This window comes from Humulus lupulus, chromosome 1 (assembly GCF_963169125.1).
Source record: "Humulus lupulus chromosome 1, drHumLupu1.1, whole genome shotgun sequence".
Taxonomy (NCBI): Eukaryota; Viridiplantae; Streptophyta; class Magnoliopsida; order Rosales; family Cannabaceae; genus Humulus; species Humulus lupulus.
In genome coordinates this window covers 307,726,095-307,751,071 of record NC_084793.1, presented here as the reverse complement: position 1 = coordinate 307,751,071, position 24,977 = coordinate 307,726,095, and the positions used below count along the sequence as shown (strand labels likewise).

The 24,977-nt window shown below is 34.3% G+C and overlaps 4 protein-coding genes across 5 annotated transcripts; 3 read left to right on the top strand and 1 right to left on the bottom strand.

Annotated features, from left to right (window-relative positions):
• Nucleotides 1-483: 483 nt before the first annotated feature.
• LOC133812755 (peptide methionine sulfoxide reductase A5) lies at nt 484-2,722 on the top strand. 2 transcript variants are annotated; one of them, XM_062246567.1, is made up of 5 exons: nt 484-966; nt 1,350-1,462; nt 1,542-1,686; nt 2,024-2,195; nt 2,502-2,722. In XM_062246567.1, the coding sequence occupies exons 1-5, from the start codon at nt 673-675 to the stop codon at nt 2,531-2,533; spliced, it is 756 nt and encodes a 251-aa protein (XP_062102551.1). In that variant the 5' UTR covers nt 484-672; the 3' UTR covers nt 2,534-2,722. The 2 variants fall into 2 exon arrangements, with proteins under 2 accessions (XP_062102551.1, XP_062102553.1); XM_062246569.1 differs by lacking the exon at nt 2,502-2,722 and having other exon boundaries at nt 485-966; nt 2,024-2,500.
• A 3,134-nt stretch (nt 2,723-5,856) lies between these two features.
• LOC133812754 (peptidyl-prolyl cis-trans isomerase Pin1) lies at nt 5,857-8,296 on the top strand. The gene is made up of 2 exons (XM_062246566.1): nt 5,857-6,336; nt 7,937-8,296. Exons 1-2 carry the CDS (start codon nt 6,099-6,101, stop codon nt 8,059-8,061), a joined length of 363 nt encoding a protein of 120 aa, XP_062102550.1. The 5' UTR covers nt 5,857-6,098; the 3' UTR covers nt 8,062-8,296.
• Nucleotides 8,297-8,433: 137 nt separating this feature from the next.
• LOC133812753 (uncharacterized) lies at nt 8,434-12,444 on the top strand. Its single transcript, XM_062246565.1, has 4 exons — nt 8,434-9,089; nt 9,951-11,703; nt 11,800-12,317; nt 12,406-12,444. The coding sequence occupies exons 2-3, from the start codon at nt 10,882-10,884 to the stop codon at nt 11,896-11,898; spliced, it is 921 nt and encodes a 306-aa protein (XP_062102549.1). The 5' UTR covers nt 8,434-9,089; nt 9,951-10,881; the 3' UTR covers nt 11,899-12,317; nt 12,406-12,444.
• Nucleotides 12,445-17,747: 5,303 nt separating this feature from the next.
• Nucleotides 17,748-20,457, bottom strand: LOC133812748 (zinc finger CCCH domain-containing protein 45-like). Its single transcript, XM_062246563.1, has 4 exons — nt 20,137-20,457; nt 19,058-19,186; nt 18,787-18,911; nt 17,748-18,707 (listed from the first exon to the last, which is right to left on the bottom strand). The coding sequence occupies exons 1-4, from the start codon at nt 20,233-20,235 to the stop codon at nt 17,870-17,872; spliced, it is 1,191 nt and encodes a 396-aa protein (XP_062102547.1). The 5' UTR covers nt 20,236-20,457; the 3' UTR covers nt 17,748-17,869.
• Nucleotides 20,458-24,977: the final 4,520 nt, after the last annotated feature.

The window sequence follows — 24,977 nt, the reverse complement described above, 5'->3', positions numbered from 1 at the left end:
CTTGAGCCCACTAAAGTCTCACATATAGAACAAGAACTTGGGAAGTTTAAAAAAATGTCTAAAATATAAAAAAATTACAAAAATATAAAGTGACATAATCATAAATGCGAATTGTTTTTTTTCTATAAACAAAATTTACAAATTTGTAATAATATAATCTTTTTGTAACCAAAATTTATAAATTTGTAACAATATGTTACAACTTTGTATACAACATTTACAGACTGTCTAGAAAACTTTTACATGTCACTCATAGTAATTTTTGTAAAATCCAGTATTTTTCAAAAAATTTAAAATTTAAAGTGTCGTGTGTAATTTTTCCACTTTGTGACAAATAAAATACTTGAAAATATATATAAAAAATTACTTTCTTTTAGCTTTAAAAATATTTACATAATTTAGGTGAGGAGTGAGTGATATTCTATATTTTGGTGGAAGCATACTAAACATTGGTTTATAGAATAAAACTCACACTCTTTCATAATCAACCGATTCCTTTCTTCTATGCCAATTTGGCTACTTTTGAGGTTTGCCAAATCCCATCTTTATAAAAATATACACATAAATAGATAAATAAATAGAGCATTCTTATGTTCGATGGTTGCAAAACCTTAAATGGTGGAAAAATTAAAGAGACTCTGAGATAGAGAAAAGGAAAGTGAGCACTGAGCAATGCGTTTCGATGGTAGTATTAGGCTAATGGTGCTCCTGATAATCCTAGTGTGTGGGAGCGAGAGAGGTCTGTGCATAAGAAACCCAGATCGGATCTCTCAAACCAAAACTTCTCAATACCCGTCTCCCAATCACCCTTTGAAAACTGCCGTTTTTGCTCTTGGTAGCTTCTGGAGATCGGAAGCCATTTTCGGCTGCTTGAATGGGGTCGTACGAACCACCGCCGGTTACTCTGGTGGAACCAAGACCAACCCTGAGTACAGAAGTTTGGCCGACCATGCCGAATCTGTTCAGGTTCTCATCCATCTAAGGATCCCTCTCTTTGCTTATGAATTTTCTATAAAGGGTTTTTCATTTCGCTTTTCGTGATTTTGATTAATTGGGAAGAAAAAAAAGATTCGATTTTGACCGTCTAATGTGTGGTTCTTTAATTTCTTTGGAAATTGTTAACTTGTGATGGGTTTTTGAGGTAAAATGTTTGAGTGATTGAAGAGATATGAAAATGAATAGTATCTCAATTTGGCTAGTAAGATAGAACGAGCAAACTTTTGACTTGTTGGTGTCTTTTCATATTGCTTGATTATGTAATTTTGATTTACAATTTTGAATTTTAGATTATCAAATTTTGTATGTTTGAAACAACTTGAGTTTATTATATAGTTCTGCGAATCTTGCAGGTTGAGTATGATCCCAAGTTGATTAGTTTCAGACAAATTTTGGAGGTTTTTTGGTCTAGTCACGATTCTAGGCAAGCATTTGGGCAAGGTCCTGATGTAGGTAGTCAGTACAGGTATGGACCATGATTCTGAATGAGAACAGTTTTTCTTTTTTCAATTTTATTTTGTAAATATTTTAAGTGCTTTTAATAGGTCAGTTATTTTCACAAATGGAACTGAAGAGGCCAGATTGGCTGCCCTGAGCAAAGAGAAAGAGCAAGCTAAATCGAAAGCTAACATCGTTTTGACACAAATTCAACCTCTTGGGACATTTTATCCTGCAGAGCCTGAACATCAGGTCTGGTATTCTTGACGAAGGTGTTTTGCTGAACTTAATTAGTTGTCGAATTCGGTCAGGTGTCATTGGAATTCTGCCTGTTTGAACTCGGAGTTCGTTCGATCAGTTAGCAAGAAAAATAATAACTGATTAACTGGGGGTTATGCTTTGTGACTGCAACTTAATTTCTTTTAAGAAATTATTGCAGTCTTTTGTTAAAGCTCAGAAACCATGAAAATAAATTATCTTACCAAAATGTGAAATTAGTTCTATTATCCTTACAAGGTATCTGAACATGAGATAGTTTGTCTAACTCAGCTGAATGACTGACTCGTTCCTTTTTAAACTAAATTTGCAGAAGTTTGAACTCAAGCGAAATCCGTTTCTTCTCCAATTAATTGGTAACTTGCCTGAAGAGGAGCTTGAGGCTTCCAGTCTGGCAACTACAATGAATGGTTACGCAGCAGATCTTTGCCCTCTAAACATTCAGAAACAGATAGACGCGAAGATCGGTGACATTGTCAAGAAAGGTTGGCCTATGTTGAGAGAAATATAGCTTGTCATTTTCTTATAACTTCAAAATCAATAGGCTTTATCAAACGTCTGCAATTGTTGCACCATTTGATTTGCTGAGAACCACAAAGCTCACATATCACAAGCTCACAAATCACACAAGCTTTTGTTAAGCTGTGGATCAGCTCTGAGTGTTCCACAACTTTTGAAACTGTATTCAGATTTGTTGTAGATTTCTACCTGTGGTTTGATTAATTTGAACACAGAACTGCTGTAATACAAAAATTACAGATCCATATTCAATTTATATATATTTTTTTCAGGTGGGAAAGGATATCTTGAGGAACACAGATAAAGGGTATGCAAGAAAAGTCATAGCCCTTTTCAACATCCAGCCAAGGAAAAGAGGATTAAATGTCATATATCATTATATATGCATGAATGCTTTCATTATAGTGATTCTCAAAAAGCATTGTAAAATTATAAAATTAATGTAAATTCTTTTGAAAATGGCCTAAGAAATTAATGACATTTATAGTGTTTATACAGAGATTCAATATTGCTCATTAGTTCATGACAGAGTCAAGAGAGATATCATAATAATTGGAAAGCAAATTAATTCGGTAGAAAGATAGTAAATTTTGTAGTTGTTATTGGTTGAAGTTATTTTCCTCATAAATAGCAATTGGAACAAGATACTCTCAGACTCAGTAAAATCTCTTAGAAATTGGAGCAACACATTTTTTATGCATAGCTAAAATATAGCTCATTTAACAAAAAAATTGCACTAACAGTGTGTCAAAAGTCATGTCAACAATAAAATGTAAAGAAAAATTATTAATTTTTGTATATTTTCAATAAATATCAAATGGACACTAATGAAAGATTAGTTTTTGCATCAATTTTTACAATTGTGCATTGAGGTGTAATTGTAAAAGTTATGCAGTTTTTGTGCCAAATATAAGAGTATTTACATCTAATATGATTTTAAAATAATAACATAACTTCTAAACTAATTGTTCTCTGACATTTGTTTTCTTTCTATAAACCGAAGAAAAGTTTATTAGTATTTTAATCCCTTCGACTCTATAATACCACAGAATTAACCATGTTTATTGACAAAATGGCCATATTCTAGTGTGTTAATGTAATCTGTCAGCAAAACGTTTTCGAATTAAAATGAAAAATATAATCGAGAAAACTAAAACATGCATTAAGTGATGTATATTTTAATAAAATTTAAATTTTATATTATGTATTTTAAGTCAATAATATTTTATTAATTTAAAAAAAAGGTTTGTTCAGTGATATACATTTGTGTGTTTTGTCTATTTTAGAAAATAAACAAACTAATTTAAAAATTGTTTCATATTTTTCTCGACGGGCAATGACACATCAACGAACCTTGACACATAGCCAGCGTCCATCCTGAACGTTCTATTCCTCGAGAAGAGGGTCGCAAGGGTGTCAGTCCTCAATTACTCATGACCCGAGAACATGTTTTCAAGAGTCATTTATGAAGACTTCATAGAGTCTCTCGAGCACCTTATTGAGAGCCTACTCACTAGCCAACTTCTTGGAAGCCTGAGAAGTATCGCCAGGGGATAAACCAACAAATTTCTCGGAAGGTGGGACCCTTGATGAGTGTCTTTATTAAGTTTGTGTACCCACTTACTTCTGACATTTCAGTTCGCCACTTTCCCATACACAGTATCAGCAAAGTGGTAGCACTACCATCTCTTTGTCTTTTCACATTCCCCATGCATGCGGGGACTACTTCCTTTCCACAAAAATGAAGTTCGTAAGACCAACACAACCCAGCCAGCCTCGCCAAATCAAGCTCATATCCTTCCTGAATGGTGACAAGTGTCACGCATCCAATGCCTTGTCCACCACCTAATCAGAAGATCAACACTAATCATGCATTTAGATTAACTGTACTAATCCCCTCTTGTCGCCTATAAATAAGGCAAGAGAAGGTCACTTGAAAAGACAAAGACACTATTGGAGCAACACTATCCTTTGCCCATTTTTATGACCTAAGAAGCTTGTGGTTCTGGCAAGTTTTAAGTAATACAAGTGACTCGTGGACTACACCTCTTTAACGACTAAACTACTTAAAAATTATTATTTTCTCCAATCATTTTCTACAAATATTCTCTTTTTTCTTATTCTTAGTTTACAAAAAACAACGCGAACAAACTATATATGAGAATATAGTATTAAATGAAAAATAAGAAGGGAAAATGATATATTTACTCAATTGAAATGCACTATAAAGATTGTTCCCTGCAAAAAAAGGCCACATAAGGATATTTTTATTTGAGCTAAGAAAATAATGAGAACTTCCAACAAAAAAAAAAAAGAGCAAAGTAATAAAAAGATCATTCGATCAAGAAAAGAAAAAGATGACTACAATACAAAGATTAAAACTTTATTAAGATAAATAATGTAATTTAAACTCCATCCGCGTTAAAAATAATTAAATTGTATAAATTGAAAGTGTGTAACATTAATTATCATAATTATGACACCAAATAAAGAATAAAAAGTCATAATATCAATAAAACTGACCAAAAAAAGAGTAAAAATAAAAGAGAAAACCATCTCATTGGTAAGAGCACTCTCAACCTTTTTTATTCTACATCATTTACATTATACTATCTACTACTTTCTTAATTTCTTTTATATATTTTCTCTACATCAAGTAAATATTATTTTTTTTATAAAAATATGAAGAAAAAAATATATAATTAATATAAAAAAAGAAGGAAATAAAAAATAATAAAATAATTTTAACTCAATGTATAATTATATTTGAATGTAGAATAATACTATTCATTTAAAGTAAAAAATATGTAAAATAAATCAAATTTAATTTGAAAGTAACGGTCTAAATAATTAAGAGTTGCCTTTGATGGAGCTTACTGACAAGTGGGTTACTATGTGGACTTTTGGTGGCTTTTTAACAAAGATTGCCAAGTAAAGTTGCAAGGCAACTTTGCTTATTGTTTAAAAAAAGAAAAAAAAATTATGATTGGCTACTTTTAATAAAATATTAATATATAATTTTGAGAGGCAACTTCCATAGTTGCCTCATTGCCTCCGTTGGATATGCTTTAACTATACTTCTGATATATTTTTGTCCAAATTTGGTTGGATAGACCTCTTTTATATGCATAGGTCAATAATTATAATAGTAATAAAAAAATTAATAGCTAGAGTTAGTCACAATTTTTTTAATAAATAAGATTAATTAATTTACTAAAATATAATTATGGAAATTTCTATGGTAGTTGCTTAAAAAAAAGTCTTATCAGTGGAATTCTTTTGTGTTCTTAACTCCTAAATAATTTTCGGCGCGATTTTTTTTATGATTGTTTATATTGTAGTTATTTAGAGCATCTTGTAAATTTTTAAAAAATTCTGAATAATTTATTGCACGCGTGCCTAATTTTTTTTATGCTTATGAAAAATAACATATTTAAACTTAATTTTCGACGGTCTAATAAAATAAGTATTAATTGAAAAAAACAAGTATTAATGTTTATCTTCCTATAATTTTTATAGTAATAAAACAAGTGTTAATTGAAAAAAAAAAAAAGTAATTTTATTGAACGGTTGGGATGAGAAAGAAAGTGGTGCACTGTAATATAAAGACAAAGTTGTTCGACTTGTTCGATGAGACTCTTTTTTGATTTGATAAAATTGGATCAGTGGAGGAGTTTCTTTCTCCTTTTCTCTCTAACAAAATAGAGTCATCCGATCGTAAAAGGAAGAACCAAGAACCACCGCCGGCGGCGATCTCGTCGGCAGATCACCGGAAGATCAGAGACAGTAAAGACAGAGATAGAGAAAGGGAAAGAGACAGACCCAGAGGCTCTTCTTCTTCCTCTTCTTTGAACAAGAAAAAGCCCAAAATGTCCTCCTCTGGAAACCAGGTCAAGGCTTCTCACATACTCATCAAGCACCAGGGCTCCAGGAGAAAGGCCTCGTGGAAAGATCCAGAAGGCCGCGTTATCATAAACACCACCCGTGAAGCCGCCGTCTCCCAACTCAAGGCCATCCGCGAAGACATCGTTTCGGGCAAGTCCAAGTTCGAAGACATCGCTTCTCGCATCTCTGATTGCAGCTCCGCCAAGCGCGGTGGCGATCTTGGTATGTTATCTTAAACTTTTTTTTCTTTCTTTGAACATTATTTTAATCCGTATTGAAGTTATTTGTTTATTTCTCCATTTGGTTTTTGGATCATGTAAAACCCTAGCTTTTGGGATTTCTGACAGCTGGTTTTTGGGTTTCAGAATTTAGGTTACAAGTCTTTAGCCTGTATCTAAAGTCCATCTATATTAGAGAATGATAATTGATTTGCGATGATTCCAGTGAGAAAATTGGGTTTAGGTCCTTAGAATAGGGGTTGACAACAGTGATGGGTAGCTAAAATCTGAGGTTTTGCGGTTCAATTGAATTCTTTTGCTTTGTAAATCTGCGATTTCAATTGTCACTTTGTTCCTGTTGAAACCTTTTGTTAAGGGCTTAAGCCCCTCAGCCAAAGGGCTCAGTTGAGCTGCCAAAGGAAGCCAGGTGATTTCTGAATAGCGACTTTTATGAATAATTATGAGTTTTTGTAGTTTTCATTAATCATAAGCCTGGTGGGTTTGTTTCAAATTGAAGGTCGTGATTTAGGATTTAGGAATTGAAAATAAAAATCTCAAACCTCTTATAAAAGCGAGACTTTTATAAGTTATTGATGAAGTTTTCACCTTTGAAGTTGAGATTTGGACCATAAGTCTTAATATTTCTCTCACAGAATCTTAGGTTAGCATAGACTGTTGATCTTTTTTTCCTTTTTTTTTTCAATTCTAGATGCTAGAAAGCCCTTTGGACACTGAGAAATGATTGGCCAATAGACAATCAGGGAACTAGGGGGACTGGGCATGGCTGTAAAAATGCATACTGGCCCCTCTAAAACTGAAAAAAAATTATATCTGTGTATTTTCTATATATATATATTAGTATAATTTATTTTTGGCCCCCTCTATGTTTTAGTCCTGGCTCCGAGCTCTATACTTTATTATTTAATATATATCTCACGAAGCTAGGAGTTATGCTGATAAATTAGTTTCTTTTGGTGTGAAAATATGAACAAGATATGATTTTTGGTAGCCATTTCTCTGTGGCCTTCGATGAACAAAAGATATTATGGCTTTACTTAAAACCATCTTATAAATATTCTATTTTTGGTTCTTTTTATTATACTGTCCCGTCAAACGTTTGACCATTCAAAAGAAATGAAGCAAGAAGAAAAAATTGCTGTTTTGTTAAAACATTTGTAAATGGCAGATCGTCCTGCATTTTACATGCCTTACATAAATGTTATGTGAGGAACATAAAGAATCTTACAGTGATTTTTTTTCTTGCCTAAAAAAGAAAAAGGAGACGCTTTTGTTTTTTCATGTATTTGGGATATGTATTGGTTCTGTAACTTTCTTCAATCTTTTCATTGAACATCTTAAATTTTTTTATCTCTACATTTTTCTCTAATCCCAAGGAGTATTTGGTGGGTTAATTGTATCATCTGCTTATATATTTTTAATCCAAAAACTAATCATAATTGAAAGAGACCATTCGAACTACATATTGTTACTTGGAACATCCTTGATATCTTCGTCAACCTTTTGTTTTTCGGAAAAATGTCATTGGATCTCCAAACCATGTTTCGCTCAAACCAGTTCTAACCAAGTGTAAATTATCCATGCAGGTCCATTTGGTCGTGGTCAAATGCAGAAGCCTTTCGAAGAGGCGACCTTTGCTCTTAAGGTTGGGGAGATTAGCGATATTGTGGATACCGACAGTGGAGCTCACATCATTATGAGAACTGGTTGATTTTAGAGGGCAGGAGGAAGTTTTCAAGATATTTTTGAAAATAATTTTGAAATACCAATGACAGATCTTGCTTCATGCTTATTTAGTTGGTTTGATGGCACCTAAAAACTGATCTAATTATTTTTCAAATGACATTTTTGTTTTGGGAATATTTGCTATGGTTGTGTTTTGAATATTTGAGAGCTAATAGCTCGTAACGTTTCACAAAATTTTATGTTCAAAACGATCTTTATAAGCCAGTGTGCCATTAGATTTGTTGATTTCTATTTTTGGATTTGCATGGTCACTGTCTTTCAATATATCTGGTCATAAAAAAAAAGCATCAATTCTGAGTAAAGTTCGGGATTTTTGTCTTTCTAAAAATAATATATTGATCTGGTTCTGTATTGAAATCTTAGATCTGATTTTTATAGATAGTTTAGTTTGGTTAAGAATAAAAATCGGTTAGTTTTTAATATTTTCAAAACATTAATATAATCGTATTCAATTAAAATAATATATAACAATTGCATCATAAATTTCAAAAAAATTCTGGTACATTCACTTGTAGAATAAATTTTAATCTAAACTTATATATATTTTCTATATAAAAGGGAAATTTGACTTTTTATGCTTAAAAGTGTAGTGTAATACAAAATAATGCTAGGAATTTTTAACATTACAAAATAATGCCAAAATTTTTGCTAGTACCCAAAATACCCCTGTCACAATTCCCCCCAATCCCAGTTTTGATTCTCCCTCTCTCTCTCAAACTCTCGGTCACAAACTCCCAACCCCCCGACCATTGAACTACCCAGATCTCCCCGTCGGTTTCTCAAGCTTTCTCAAGCTTTCTCTCTCTCTCAAGCTTTCTCTCTCAAACTCTCGGTTCGAGTCCCCGTCGCGGCCCCCGTCGAAGTCGCGTTGCCCCCCGTCGAAGCCGCGCTGCCCCCCGTCGAGCCCCCGTCGAAACCCCGCGCCTCCGTCTTGCCTCTCGCCGTCTGTCATCCAAAACCCACGGTTCAAGTTTCTCCATACCCAAAACAAAGGTAAGCTTATTGTTTGTGTTTGTGTGTATGTGTATGGATTAGTGTGGAATTGTTTGTGTGTATGTGTATGGATTAGTGTGGAATTGTTTGTGTGTATGGATTAATCTGGTTTGTTTTGGGTATGGAATAGTGTGGGTATGTTTTAGTGAAGCCTGGGATTTTTGTGGGTCTGTAAGGTTGCTCGATGGGAGGTTCGATGCATGCTCGATGGGGGTTCGATGCATGCTCGATGGGGGTTCGATAGGTTAAGACGTTAAGGGTTCCAAGTTTAGGTTCGATGCTCGATGGGGGTTCGATGCATGCTCGATGGGGGTTCGATAGGTTAAGCCGTTAAGGGTTCCAAGTTTAGGTTCGATGCTCGATGGGGGGGTTCGATGGATGCTCGATGGGGGTTCGATAGGTTAAGCCGTTAAGGGTTCCAAGTTTAGGTTCGATGCTCGATGGGGGATCGATGCATGCTCGATGGGTTGTGTATTTGTTGGGTTCGATTCATGCTCGATGGGGTTCGATGCATGCTCGATGGGTTTGGTATTTGTTGGGTTCGATGCTTGTCGATGTTGGTTCGATAGGATAGGCCTTAGGGGTTCGATGGGGTAGGCCCATTATGGGTTCTGGGTTTAAAACTAAGAAATTAGATGCATGCTCGATGGGGGTTCGATGCATGCTCGATGGATTGGGTCTTATGTTGGGTTCGATGGTGGTTCGATGCATGCTCTAGGGGTTCGATAGGGGGTTCGATGGGTACTCGGGTTGGGGTTCGATGGGTGTTCGAGATGGGTTCGATGGTTGCATGTATGTTTATTTATGGATTTTTCATGCGACTTTATTTAACTGTATTATTGTTATCTTTATTTTTTGCAGATGCCGAAGTATCTTTTACCCTTGACAGATCACTTTCCTGGACGAGTCACATATAGGGGCAATGGTTACTTTAAAACAATCAAGGACAAGTTTGAGGAGCTCGGGTTGATAGAAAGGGTGAAGGAATCCCCATTCAAACAATTTTTCATGGCTGAGAAATTGGACTTCTCTGCATCTCTCATGCATCAATTAATGTTGCGCAAGATCCAGTGCTTCAAAGAGGATGAGTTGCATTTACATTTGGGATCTAGACCCTGCAGATTTGGTAGAGGCGAGTTTGCTTTGGTTACGGGGTTGAACTTTAGTTCCGGGCCATCTGAGACTGATTTGAAGAAACACTTGACTAGTGACCGCTTAATCAAGGAGTACTTTAATGATGAAGAAACAGTGAAGTTAATGCATTTGGAGGCTGCTTTAAAAAACTGCACTGTAGTTGAAGATGCCTACAAGTTGGGCCTATGTTTCTTTGTTGAGGGGGTTTTACTTGCACGAGAGGGCAAGTTAAATGTCTGGATAGATTCGCTGAAGATGGTGGAGGACACTGAGTACTTCTTTACTTACCCATGGGGGAAGGTGTCTTTTAACAAGCTTATGGATTCATGTAAGAAAGACATGCATCATCAGAAAAGGAACTATGAGAAGAAAAAGGAAGTTAAGGGGAAACAGAAAGAAGCAAAATACAGTTTGTATGGTTATGTCCCTGCATTGCAGTATTGGGCATATGAAGCCATCCAGCAGTTTGCACGTGAGTATGGTATTAACCATGGAAACCAGTTTCCGAGGATGCTTAGTTGGTCGAGCAATAAGGAGCGTCCTATTTCGAAGGCCGACCTTGCACCGGTGTTCAAGAAGACGAGTGCAAGTTCTGCTATATTATGTCAAAATAGAGTATTCTTTGGTGGTTTCAAACTGACTTAATGCTTTGTATTTGATGCAGTTGATTGTGTTGTCCATGTTGAAGCCCCGACCTTCGGAGATAGATTATTATAGCGCTCTGACGGAGGGTGATGCTCCCTTGTATCCCGGGTTGGGCCAAGAAGAAGAGGTAGAGACTCCCACTGATTTTGAGAAGGTGGCGGAGATAGCTGCTGAGGTTGCGAAGGCAGCAAATATTTTTGTTGATGGCCCTGATGATGAGGATACCCCAGTCCCCATCGACCCCACACCCTCGGCCCCAGCCCCATCGGTACACCCCAGTCCTGATCAACCTGATTTACGGGAGGTGTTGGAGAGGTTGGAGCGAGTCGAGAGTCGTCAGGATACCATCCTAGAGAACCAGGCGGTCATCATGGATGCTGTCAATAAGATCTTGACATTCGTACAAGATCTTCCAAATGATTCTGATTCTGATTCCGACTCACTTGACCTCCCAGATGATTTTGTCTCACATGACATAGGCACTCCTCCCCCGATAGTACTCACAGCAAATCCTGAGACCCCAGGTGTTGCTATTATAGAACCTGGGGATGTTGCTGGTGTAGAGTTTCAATTGGCCAAGAGGAAAAGACGCAAACCTAAGAAATTTGAAGACTACACCGACCCAACCAGAAAGAAAGCTCGTTTGGATGCGATTGATGACGTGCCATTAGTCCTAGACCCTCTAAAGAAGCCACTTGCTACACAGTACAGAACGGTCGGCAAGTGGTTGCTTGGAGATATTCCGAACAAGACGAAGAGGGATGTCCAATCTGGTGTGTATGGTTCGAGTTGGTTTCTGACGATGAAGACACCACAGTTTTGGATCGATGATGGGGTAAGTAATTTTATTAATATTTGTTATCTGGTATAAGCAGTGGGTTCAATAGGGGTTTCGATAGGCTGATTAATTACTTTCCAATCATTTTTGCAGCATATTGATGCGGCCATGCATATGCTACGTAGGCGTCGACAGTTCTATCCCGGGGCGTATCGGCAAGATGGTGTTGTGATGAATATTATGTTCTCATAAGTGGTACCGGCCCGTTATGATGCATATCAGAATGCCAAGGAAGCGGATAAGAAAAGGTTTTTGTGGGATTCAGATGTGATATCAATGATTACGGGAATTGACAATCAATTTCTGGCATCGTGGAAGGGAGTAGACACTGTATATTGGTGCCAGAACTACCTTCAAGCGCATTGGTTTGCAGTTGAAGCCTCCATTTCTACTTGGACTCTGAATGTTTATGATTCGGACGTGACCGTGATAAGTGATAAACAACTGCAATCTTTTATGAAGTCATGGTCTACTTTGTTCCCATCGTTGTTATTACAGTCACAACTTTTCAAGGACGACCCTCGGTTGACGATTCCACCTGGAGCTAAAAGATGCAAAGAGTTCAATGTGCACCGCATGCCAGTTGATTCAGTACCCCAAACCAAAGTCAGGTAAACAAAAGTCTAGTTTTTATTCAAGTTTTTTAAATTAAATTCCATGTTGATTTTGTTACTAATGCAATTTATGTTTTGGTTACAGTGGAGATTGTGGTGTGTACGCCATCAAGCACATCGAACACTTATTGGGTAGGCTACCACTTGACACGATTTGTGATGACAACATGGAGTTGTTCAGAAACAAATGGACAGTTGACTTATGGTATCAGAATGTTAGACATTGAACATTCTCATGTTATATTTATTTGCTTAAAATGTAGATTTTTAAGAAATTTTTTTGAGTCGAGTATCTTTTTATTAACGACAATTAACAACCAAAATTCATTAACGACAATAAAAAAAGAAAACGAAAAATAACCTTCAACTTCAAGTTTAAATAAAATACAACAAAAAATAAACTCAAAGCCGAGCTTTGCATGAGCAGCTTTTTCACCATATACTCAAAGTTATTCTTCATTGCAAATAGAGCAGCTTTGGTTTTTAAATCATTCTTGTCCTCAAAAGTCTTCCCAACATATATTTCTCCCATTGGTCCACCAGATGATGAGGAATGGGTTTTAGCAGATGCCTCAATATCTTCTTTTGTAAACATTGGGGCACTCCATCTGGTGTGATCTTCTCTTGATACAATTGTCTCCCTCCACCCAGTGTTATCTTCTGTCCTAGCAGGTTGATTACTGCTTCGAGCAGGTGCTCGGCGTCCTTGAGTTGGGAGAGGTGCCTATGCAAGAGGCAGTCCTGACTCTTCTTCTACTTGTTGGGCTTGGGAAATGTTTAACTCCTCATTTGAAACATCTGCACTATAATACGAGTCATCCTCGGAACCATCATCATTATCTTCAAAGCAATTACCAACTGGATCATCATTCACATAGGGATCGTACTCATATGCCTCAAGCACACCTGTGGGACCTCCTTGTGGTATATCAAGCTGAATAGTAGCCATCGGATCAGTAACTGGAACAAAAGTGCCCACCTCGCTAAGATGCTTGTAACTGCTACCTGCAAGAGATGGATCGATACTAGTCGTGTCTTTTTTGTTCACACTAGGAGAAGGATCTGATATGACATTCTTCTTAAGTGGAGTCACACATAAGACTACCCGTTCATTCAAGCTTATTCCTAAGAATACACGAACTTGACGATCATTCTTCAATTGAACCGGTGCAAATGGTTGCTCGCCGCATACGTATGGCACCTCGAGTTTCAATTCATACACCTCTCTATCCACCTGAAATGTCTCGTGCAGTATGTCAAGTAGTTGCAAGTAAGTGACATCATTCTCTACTGGTATCACTTCACCTTCAGCATCCTTAAAATACCATTTCCTACCATGCATTTCCCAAACACCGTTGTAAGAAACAAATACGTAAACAGTAGAACCTGAAATAAAAAAACACAAACACAAATGGTATTTTAATGATGTTGAAAAACATGGCCATCGAGCTTGCATCGAGTAGCTACCGAGTAACCATCGAGCACAACATGCAACGTAAAAAAATATGTGCAATCGAGCTTGCATCGAGCAGGCATCGAGCATCTATCGAGCATGCATGAAAAGTGAGAATGCACATTACCATCGAGTACCCATCGAGTAGGTATCGAGTACCCATCGAGTACAACATGCAACGTAAAAAATGATGTACCATCGAGCTTGCATCGAGCAGGCATCGAGCATTTATCGAGCATGCATGAAAAAGTGAGAATGCACATTACCATCAAGTACCCATCGAGTAGGTATCGAGTACCCATCGAGTACAACATGCAACGTAAAAAATGATGTGCCATCGAGCAGGCATCGAGCATTTATCGAGCATGCATGAAAAAGTGAGAATGAACATTACCATCGAGTACCCATCGAGTAGGTATCGAGTACCCATCGAGCAGAACATGCAACGCTAAAATTGGTGTGTCATCGAGCCTGCATCGAGCAGGCATCGAGCATCTATCGAGCATGCATGAAAAAGTGAGAATGAACATTACCATCGAGTACCCATCGAGCAGAACATGCAACGCTAAAATTGGTGTGTCATCGAGCCTGCATCGAGCAGGCATCGAGCACCCATCGAGCACAACACTAACCCAGAAAATTCCCAGAAAACGCAGATCGACAAAAAACCAGAAAAAACCCAAAAAAATGTACAAATATTGCTCAGATCTATACGAAATGCTCAAAAAGTTTAAAGGAAACATCACTAATCCAAGTATTTAAGAAAAAATTGCTTACCCATTAAATTTTTCTCCAAGATTTCTCAACCCTTACTTTAGTCTACAAATGGCTTTCTTAGTGGCAGTCCCAAGCTCTACCGTGGTGCTCTTAGTGGTGGTGTGAGGTGAGGTGAGGTGAGTGAGAGTGAGGAAGAAACAAGAAGAAGGAAGAGATGAGGAAGGAAGAGAGGGGGAGGGAAGAGATGAGATAGTTGTTTTTAGGGGTATTTTGGGTACTAGCAAAAAATTTGGCATTATTTTGTAATGTTAAAAATGCCTAGCATTATTTTGTATTACACCATGCTATTAAGCATAAAAAGTCAAATTTCCCATATAAAATGGGTAGATAATAATTTTTTTTATTTTAACAGTTATTTAATTAATTTTAACGGAATATTTAAAATATTTATTTCAGTATATTTTTAAAACTAACTTAAAAATAAATATTTATCAATTATATTAATATAAATTTAAATATTATAAAATATCATTATTATAATAATATTTAATATAAGACTATTCAAATGTTGTAAATATCATTATTATAATAATATATAATACATAATTATATATTTAATAGTTATATTAATATAAATTTAAATGTTATAAAATAGTATTATAATAATCCTAACTTTTTACTAATTATTTTAATATGAATTCAAATACTATAAAATATTATTATAATAACATTTAATACAAAATATTTAATACTTATATCAATATAAATTTAAATATTATAAAATATCATTATAATAATATATAATACATTATCTTTATTTTTATTAAAAAATTATCATTTATGTTTAAAAATGTTATCATATTATATATATGTTTAAAAATATTATAAGTAGTGTTTTGGTTTAATTTTTTATTTAATATGTTTATGTTATTTTTTTATATATAATATTGTTTATTTATTTAGAATTTATATGACAATAATACAAATTTAATAAATTCGTTAAATAAAACTAAATAAACATACATTATATGTTGCTTGTACGTAATATAAATAAAAACATTATTAAACACCAAAATCAAATATAATTTTAAACTAAAATTTTGATAGAAAAGTTTGTCAATAAAAAAAAATATATTGATACAAAAGACTTTACATATTATTTATTTTTTAAATAAAGAAACATTAAATTTTTATTTTTCACTTTATTTAATAATTTTTTTTAAAAGGATATTTTACACTTTATTGCATGTATATAAATATTATAAGCTTCTAAATTGAAATAAAGTCATTAATTAAGAAAGAACTAGCTTTAAATTGAAAAATACATGTATATTTAAAATGTTTCACGTCTCATTTGAATACTATCTTTTTGAATAAATTTCACTTGAACTCCAAATAAGAAAAAATCAAGCTTCGTCGAATTCATTTTGATAATTTAAAAAACTCAAATTTACCACTTATACCACTTAGTCTCTTATAAATTGTTTTGGATTCATTAGATTAGATGAACACTTAGATTCAATAAGTTGCCAATTTGTTAGATATGCCAAAGACCAGAATAAGATAAGCCACAAATAAAAAATAATACTTAATTTTTAAAAAAAATGTGTACTTAAACTTTTAGGCTCACGTTCAATTTCATTTTCTAGGAAAATTTCTTGAGAAACAACCACCATTTTTTCCAGATTCAGTAGTTCTTCCTATATTTCTAAAATTCTTTAGATGATTCTCATTAAGTTGGAAAACATAATTACCTTTTGAAGAGTTTTGTCTCGGGCAAACATATTTTTTGTCGCTTTATTAGCCACAAATGTATTATATATGATCGCATATAATGTATAATTTATTTATTTTAAACTTGTTAGAGCAACTTCAATACTGTTGCTTGATAGAGGCAACGTAGCTAACCTATTAGAGAGTTTGATTACCACAACAAAATTAAGGTACCGTTGCCTCGCAACGATGTTTTTTTTTTATCAAACACGTATAAATATAGATATATATAAGTATAACTTTTCACATATATAAAAAATATTTTAATTTATTACTGTTTTTTTATAACCGTTTGTCACACAATTTTTTTTAATTTTCTCTTTGAATACTTATTTATTTAATTTAATTTTCTCACCATTACATACACGCTTCTTCCTAGTTATCAATATCACAAAAATTTTCCTCTTACCAATGGATCCCAAAATTCATAAAATTCTTCAAATACCAACTCCCAAAATCTAAATTTTTAATATTTTCAAGTTTTTCAAAATTCATCATTTTCTCCACATATCAACCCCTAAATTCATCATTTTAATTATGTTAGATTGATTAATTATGATTATGTCATTTTATAAGTTTTTTAAAATTTCATCTAATTTAAATGTCATGTAATATTTATTTATATTAATATATGAATTTAAAAAATTTAGTATAACAATATTTATAATTACATTATAATATATTAAATAAAAATATGTAGTAACATAGTTGACAACTTTTGGGGTGGGTTAGCATTAATTATTTTTATGGAAAATGTTAACAAAAGTGACGTGGATAAGAGAGAAAATAAAAAATTATATTTTGGGAAAATTTGGACATTTTAAGCAACTTATGACGTTGCTCTTAGGGTTTTACAATTAATAAAGTAATTTTGTCATTAATTTAGTACTAAAAATGCATAGGCATTTGATTAAATGTGTGAAGTTTAATAATTTGAAAATATGAAAATAGTGCAACACAGTCAAACTAAATCAAATTATAATTTTGCCAAATACGCAAGTATAACTAAAAATTTGAGAAATTATACAATTTTTTTGTAAGAAAAAGATCTTTTTACGATTTTCGTAATGATTTTATAAATATAATATATTCCGTTCATGTATGTTTGATATAATGGAAATTATATTTTAGTTTTAAATCTTAAATTTTATAAGTAAAAATAAAAAAAAGTCATTTTAAAAAATATATCTACATAATGCTCCAATGTATAATTTTTTAAAATCACCTTATTAATTATCATTAAAAAGCATATAAATAGAAACGTCCCAACTTATTTTTACCATGCGTAAGTCATGGTTTGATTTAAATAAATAAATATTTCTAGAATAGATTCGTTTTTTTTTTATCTTTTAAAAGAATCTTAAACCCTTACTTTAGTATTTTTAATGATGAATAGTGATATTCAAATGTATTTTGAAATGGAAATAATAGTATTTTGAGAACTTTTCTATATACAATAATTCCCAACTAAAAAACAAATAGAATTCCAAAATAATGCCACCCATTTTTTATTCTCCCAACTAAGATCAAATCGTTAAAGTTCCCTATGGCAAACGTCATTTTAAGTCATGGCAGCTTTCAATTGACGACTTTTAACGATTTCAAGTCAACATAATTCCCTCTTACATTCAGTATTTAGTCTCATTGGCTTAGCATTATGAGTCTCTAAATCTTTGTTAACACGCCATTGCGTTGGAACATCATGCTGGTATGGGCAATTGGCCCCATTTCGGCAGCCCTTTGAGGTTTTATAAAAAGTACAGGGTTTCAAGTTCTTCAATGTCAAATCTCTTGGTTTATAATTTTTAACCAGTTTTGGATCTTCAAGGTAAGAATAACTTTCCCCATTTTGTGCATATCTTGGTTCCTTATGCTCAACTTTTTCACAACCATGTTGCCTAATGAGATTCTTATAGTAGTTCAAATCCTTCATGGGCGGCATTGGATTTGGTTGGTTGCAGGCAGCTATATTTGTGGCAGATTTCACCTGATTTGATGAAGTAAACAAGTGTTTACTTGAAAAACTAGGCAAACCAACCACTTGCTCAGAAATGGTACTACTGCTATCTTGTTGGGGAGACACTGAGTTCACATCTACATAACCCTGTTTTGTCTCAGGGACGGGTGCACTTCTGGTCGTACAGGCCGGTAGTGTCACTCCATTGTTTTTAAATTTCTCAATCATTTGTGGGTCGCTTAGGATTTTAAAGAGCAAATTGGTATCGATCAAGGAAGCATAAGCATCAGTAGATGGTTTGGTTGAAGAGGGTTGGTCACTAGGAACTTGGGACAAGGATGGTTGTTCGTGGGAGCTTGTGGTGGGGTTTAGTGGTGTAACTAGTGATGGTGATTCTTCTTCTTCTTCTTCGATGGGAGTTAAAGGGATGAGTGGAGTTTGGCCATCATCATAACATTCATTCTCCACTTCAGAACAAACACTAGAACTAAAGTAAAGAGACTAAGAGTCAGTAATGTAATGGTGTAAAGAAACTACAAATAGATGCAGCAAGAGAGAGTTTTTACCTAGAAGGAATAGAAGAAAGCCGTGGATAAACTGCTTCAAGCACTCTTGTCTCCCTCCACTTTTGATGCTTGGCTTCCTGACTCTCCTCACCAGAGACAACCCCCCAAGAAGGACTCAAAACAAACTATTTTGACACAAAAATATTAGAGCCATATCTACTAAACTAATTCTAAATCTACTTGATTAAAATCAGTGTGTGAATGGATGAATGCCTTTCAACACTCTTGCATACTTAAATTCAGCTTTATAAAACAAAATCTAACTGCCTACCATGGGAGGGAATTTCCATTGAGTCTGAGAAACATATGTAGGTTCTATTGGTGGTGACTTTCCTCGAACCTCTTCTTGAGATTTCATAATTGTTTTTGCAGGACAATCATCGGAGGTAAACAGCTTAACCTATTTAAAATGTGAATGAAAATAGTCAGCCAAGGCCAAAACTTTTGTGACATTACTTTAATGTGAATGAAAATCTTGAGTGGAAAAAGACTAAAACAAAGGGTTCTTTCACACCATATGTAGGTGAACATTAGTCATGAAAACAGGTCAGTCCAAAGAATACTTGCACAACACAATTGTAGAGCAGATTTCATTTAGTCTTTGCATAAAAGGCAGATATTGCGAGCAAAATCTTGAGTGGAAAAAGACTAATGAAAAAAGGGTTCTTTCACACCATATTAACAAAGCAAAACATCTGTGAATAATTTTTTTAAATTGTATTTTTCTCAACGGAATTTTACCATTTAATATAATTTATCAACTTGATTCATTATGTATATAGTTTATGGTATATATGTTCGGTGTTCTATCATAAGTTTATATTGATACATTTGGTCCATAGTATATACACACACACACACACACATATATATATAAATGCTGCACAATTCGTTTGTGAAAATACCACAACCAGAGCTAATGCACTGCGATTTTTCCTTTTAATAAAAAATTGGGTTTCATGATAATATCACAACTAAATTCTCTCGTTTCATATATGAGTCTCGAAATATCTAAATCAAAATGTAGATGATAAAGTGCAAGTTGATCATATAATCAAGATCTGGGGAAAAATATAATCAAGTTGATCATATAAAGTGCAAGTTTATAAGTACGCTGCAACGATGATCTTCAATCTTTTCCATGTTATTTTTTCAATCTTTATTTATAAATTCTTGATAAAAGTCTCACTGAAGTTCTATGGCATTTTTTTTAAACTTGGATCCATCAGATCTTAGAACAATGCTATAGATGATACTTAAATCACAACTAAAAAAAAAAGAAAACTGTCTAAAGATCCAAGAAAATTAGCTAAACTAAACGAACTTCCGATTAAAGATCCACTGTTATACCTGACAAAGATCCGTATCTGGAGCCCATGAGACCCGTTTCAAAGTCCTCGGCCGCTTCTTTTTCATTCTATCGAAAGTCCTTGCTCGCTTCATATTCATTACCGATAACAAAATCGCTGTTGCTTTTACAAAATTTTCAAATGAAAAGAAAAACGAAAGAAAATTGATCGCGTTAACCAGAATCCTAAGTGATTAAAAAACTCACTGTTAAACCCTACAACAAATCTAGCCGACCAAAATTAGAAAACCCTAGATTTCAAGAAGAAGAAACGGAAGTGTTTTCTTTCCTGGGAAGCGTTCGAAAGTCGAAACGCCGCTATATATATCTCTTCATATATAATATTTATTTATATATATATATTTATAGGTTTTTCGCATGGTTCACACGCCGCTGATTACAATTATTATTTATAATATTTACAATATGATATTAGTGGGAATTACCAAAATATCACGACATATAAAAACATAATTTTTTTTTGTATAAAAAAATTATATATTTTCTGAAATGAAGAATTATACTTTGCAATTCATAATCTATATCTATTCTGTATAAAAAGTGTATCCATAACGGAAATTCTTAATTTTAATAATTTTTTATTTATTTTTATTCTTAACTTAATATTTTTAAATTTAACAGAATATTTTTATATTTAACCGTAGGTAATAAACATGATTTAAATTTAAATAAAATTAAAATAAAATAAATTTAAATAAAATTAATTAAATAATTAAACAAATTAAAATAGAATAATTTTGAGATATTGACTTAAACTTAAATAAATAATGAAACAAATTAACAAATGATATTTTTGAGATATTTTACAATAATAATTATTTAAAAATAATAAAATCATATTTTTTATAACTTAAATTTAAACTTCACTTATTAGAATAATATCTATAACGCCCTACTACCTTAGAGTCGTTACTAAGTGGGTTTAAAATGTGCAATCAACTTGCTAAACGAGGTTTTTATAACAAAAGTGTGATTAAATAGAAGTCTAGGCTGTAATCTTTAAAAAGTACTCTATTTCATTAAAAGTTCAAGAGTTTAACATTCGGGATCCCAAAACTCGGTTTATAAAATATTTACAAGTCAAAACAAGTTTATAAGTAATTAACCATCAAAACTAGGGTTTGTACAGGCATTTCTCAAAAATATCCCCAACCAAAGCAGTTGAGCAGGCCAAACATGTACGCGCCGCCCCCACGCTCTTCGTACTCATGGCTGATTGACTTTCCCTTTGCCCTTACCTGCATCACAGAGCACCCGTGAGCCGAAGCCCAGCAAGAAAACTCATACAGCACACAACATATGCATATCATACAATCACTATAGCAGATAACTCATATTTAATCAGACAGTCCATAAGATTTAAACACATACACAGCCATGCCGTCCCAAACGCGTTACCAAAGCCTGGGATCTTGGTCTACACCGTAAGGATATCCCATGTATCCATTGGGGTCTCACCCTAACCACGAGCACTCCATGTGCTAGGTGGTATTCCCGGCCCCACTGCTGTTCTCGGCCCCTTTGTCGTTCACCCTGCTATTACCACATTTAGCATTCTCAAATAACAATCAAATATTTAATCATTCATTTAATGTTACATCCTAGCAATAATACAATCTAGGGCCGCGCCCTACAACAAAACTATGGGCCCAAGCCCTGCTCTACGGGTGCTACAGTTTTCTTACCTGTATCCCGAGCTTTCCGATGCACCAAGGCCGCGAGCACGGTCCTCTAACCCGAGCCTCTCCAAAGACCTAGTCACAACACATATAAACACCCTTTAATGCTAACCAATCCAAAACCACTTCCCGGGGCCAATCCCACACTCTCGGAATCCCCAAATTCCTAAAACAATACATCGGAAACATCCCCCGAACCCCCGGAGCAAAAGCTCAAAATTGCAAAATTCCATGTTCTGAAAATGGCCTAACGCCGCGGCGCTGCCCTAGAGGGTCGCGGCGCCCAGCAAGTTAGAGAGCCTTCCCCTGTCCTGAAGCAGCCTCGAGCCACAGCGCCCAAGAACAGAGCCGCGGCGCTCCTTCGCGAACCCAGAAATCTGGGTTTTCCCCTGCATTTTCCCCGAGCCAAAACACTCCCAATTCACTCCCAACACATACCCAAACCCCAAAATCAGTTTAAGACCCCAAACAAACCATTTAACAAGCTATAAACCTCAACAACAAGCTCAATTACTCACTTACACTCAAAATCTACACTTGAGTTTAAGATTTCAGAAATTTAACATTAGCTCTCCAAACTCAAACCAGAATTTGAGTAGGATGTAAATCAGACCTCCAAATTCCTAAACCTTATTAAATATGAAAATTCAAACATATTTAAAATCCTTACCTCAATCAAGAGTTCAACTTTGAGCTGCTCTTCCCAATCAAATCCCAAGCTTAAACCACAACCTCCTGCTGAACCTAACCTCAATTTATCCCAAAAGTTCCAAGCAAAGCACATAACTCAGTTCCAATTCCATGATACTCTTAGCTGAATCTCACAACACATACACAGAATTTTACTTACCTCAATTCACTGAGTAATCCTCCAAGTTCCCTTAGTTTAAGTTTTCTTCTTGATCCCAAGAGGTTTGCCCTTAGTTTTCCCTTTCCTCCTCTAGGTTTCCTTTCAATTTCAGCAAGAACAAGATAATGCCTAAGTGTAAATCGTGGATGACTCTTTTCCCTCAGCTGAAGGTTCTTTACCTTACCAAATTACTATCCTATCCTCCCATAGTTATCCTCTCCTAACTAAACCTCAAGGGCACTCTTGTCCTTTCCCCTATATTACAATTCTACCATTTCTTCCACCTAAACTTGTTACTCCCAGCAGTTACTAATGGTTACCCAGGTTACTCAATCACCAATAACCATTAACTACAAATCCTCAACTCAACTCACAAAATTCCCCAAAGTACCCCTAGGCTCCTCCCGAGCCGGGTATAAACTCCTGTTGTGACTTTTGAGTTATCTAGCTCTCTAGGACCGTCTCGGCACGTGCATCGCATTGATATCACCACACCCACGTGGTACAAACCACATAATACAATTATAACATTTATGCCCTCAACGGGCTAAAATTACCAATTTACCCCTATCATGCAAACGGGGCCCACATGCATATTTATACCACCTAAACATGCATTCTAATCACATATTCATTTAAATTCATATATTATCATATTAATTCACTTATTGCCCTCCAGGCACGCTAATCAAGGTCCTAAACCTTATTAGCAACTTGGGGTGTTACAATATCATATTAAACATATAATATAATATAATTCATTATCAACTAACAAACTTAAATTTAAAATCCACGTATAATATATAATCTCTTTTATCACTACCAAATTCAAAAAGTGGAACAAACATAAACTTAAACAAAAATTAATTAACTAATTAAAATAGTTGATGCATATATACTACTCTACCTATCACTTTTTATATTCTAATTTTATTTCTTTTTAAATATTATTGTAATTTATATACATATGTCATGTAGCCATATAAATATATATATGTCAATATTGTATTTAGATGTCATATATGTAGAGATTATTAATATAAATATTTATATATATATCTATGTTGTTATATTATATATATATTTTTAAAAAAGTGAGCTAATTTTTATTAAAATTATAGAAAATATTTTGCCTTAATTTTTTTAATACATTTATTGCAACGCCTCAAATTTCCTAATATGGCTTAGTGCCTGGATTAAGGGGCCGGGAGGCAATAATTTAATTAATTGAATGCTTATGTGTTATGAGCATGTTATTATGTGAATTATGTGAATTGTATTATGATATGATTATGCTTGCATGTTATAGTGTATTAAATATGCATGTGAGCTTGTTTCTTATTAGAAGAGTATTTTCGTAATTTTGACTCTTTGAGGGTATAATTGTAAATATGTGTGATATATGATTGTGACCACATTATTATGTGGATATAATTGAGTCACTCGGCACGAGGTGATCATAGGGAGCAAGTTAGCAGTTTAGTCATAACGGGGTTAAATACATGGCTCGGGATGAGCCTAGGGGTATTTTGGTAATTTAGCACATTACTGGGATTTGTCAGGTAATGAGAAATTATTTAGTAACTACTTGATGATATTGGAGATAACAGAAATTTGTGAGACGTTAATTATGATTAACGGGAAAAAGTGACAAATGACGGATTTTCCCTTGTGAGCATTAGAGAAAAGATAATGGGCTAAGGGGTAATTTGATCATTTCTAGCCTAAGTTGAGGATACGTACTCATATAGTCAAGAAGATAGTGGAATGGTTAGAATACTTTCAGCACCCTCAACTCTCTCTCTTTCCCTCTCGTTTTTCCCTCAATCTCTTAAAGCCCTCTTTGTTGAATTTTGAGGAGGAAATGCTCAAAACTTGGATGATTGAAGTTAGGGTTGAAGTGGAAAAACATAAAGGTCATGATTCTTCTTTAAGGTATGATATTGCTCTGTTTTCTTGGTAAATCCCTACTATGGTTTAAGTTTTAGTAGAGTTTTAAACCAATGATTGAGTTTTGATTTTGGTTAGATATTGAGTTTGGTTTTTGAGGTGTTTGTACTACTTACGATGTGTTGTTTGGAATTTTAAACTCATTTGGGACTTTATGGAAATTTTGGGACGAGATTTGGGAGCTTTAGCTCGGGAAAAATGGTGGAAAACCCAGTTTTTTTGGGTTCACGTAGGGGCACCGTGACGCTGTTCTTCCGAGCCGCACCACTGGGATGATCCAGGACAGGGGGCCCTGGCTATGTATCGCGACACCTGTAAGTCTGTGTCGCGACTGTTGACGTCG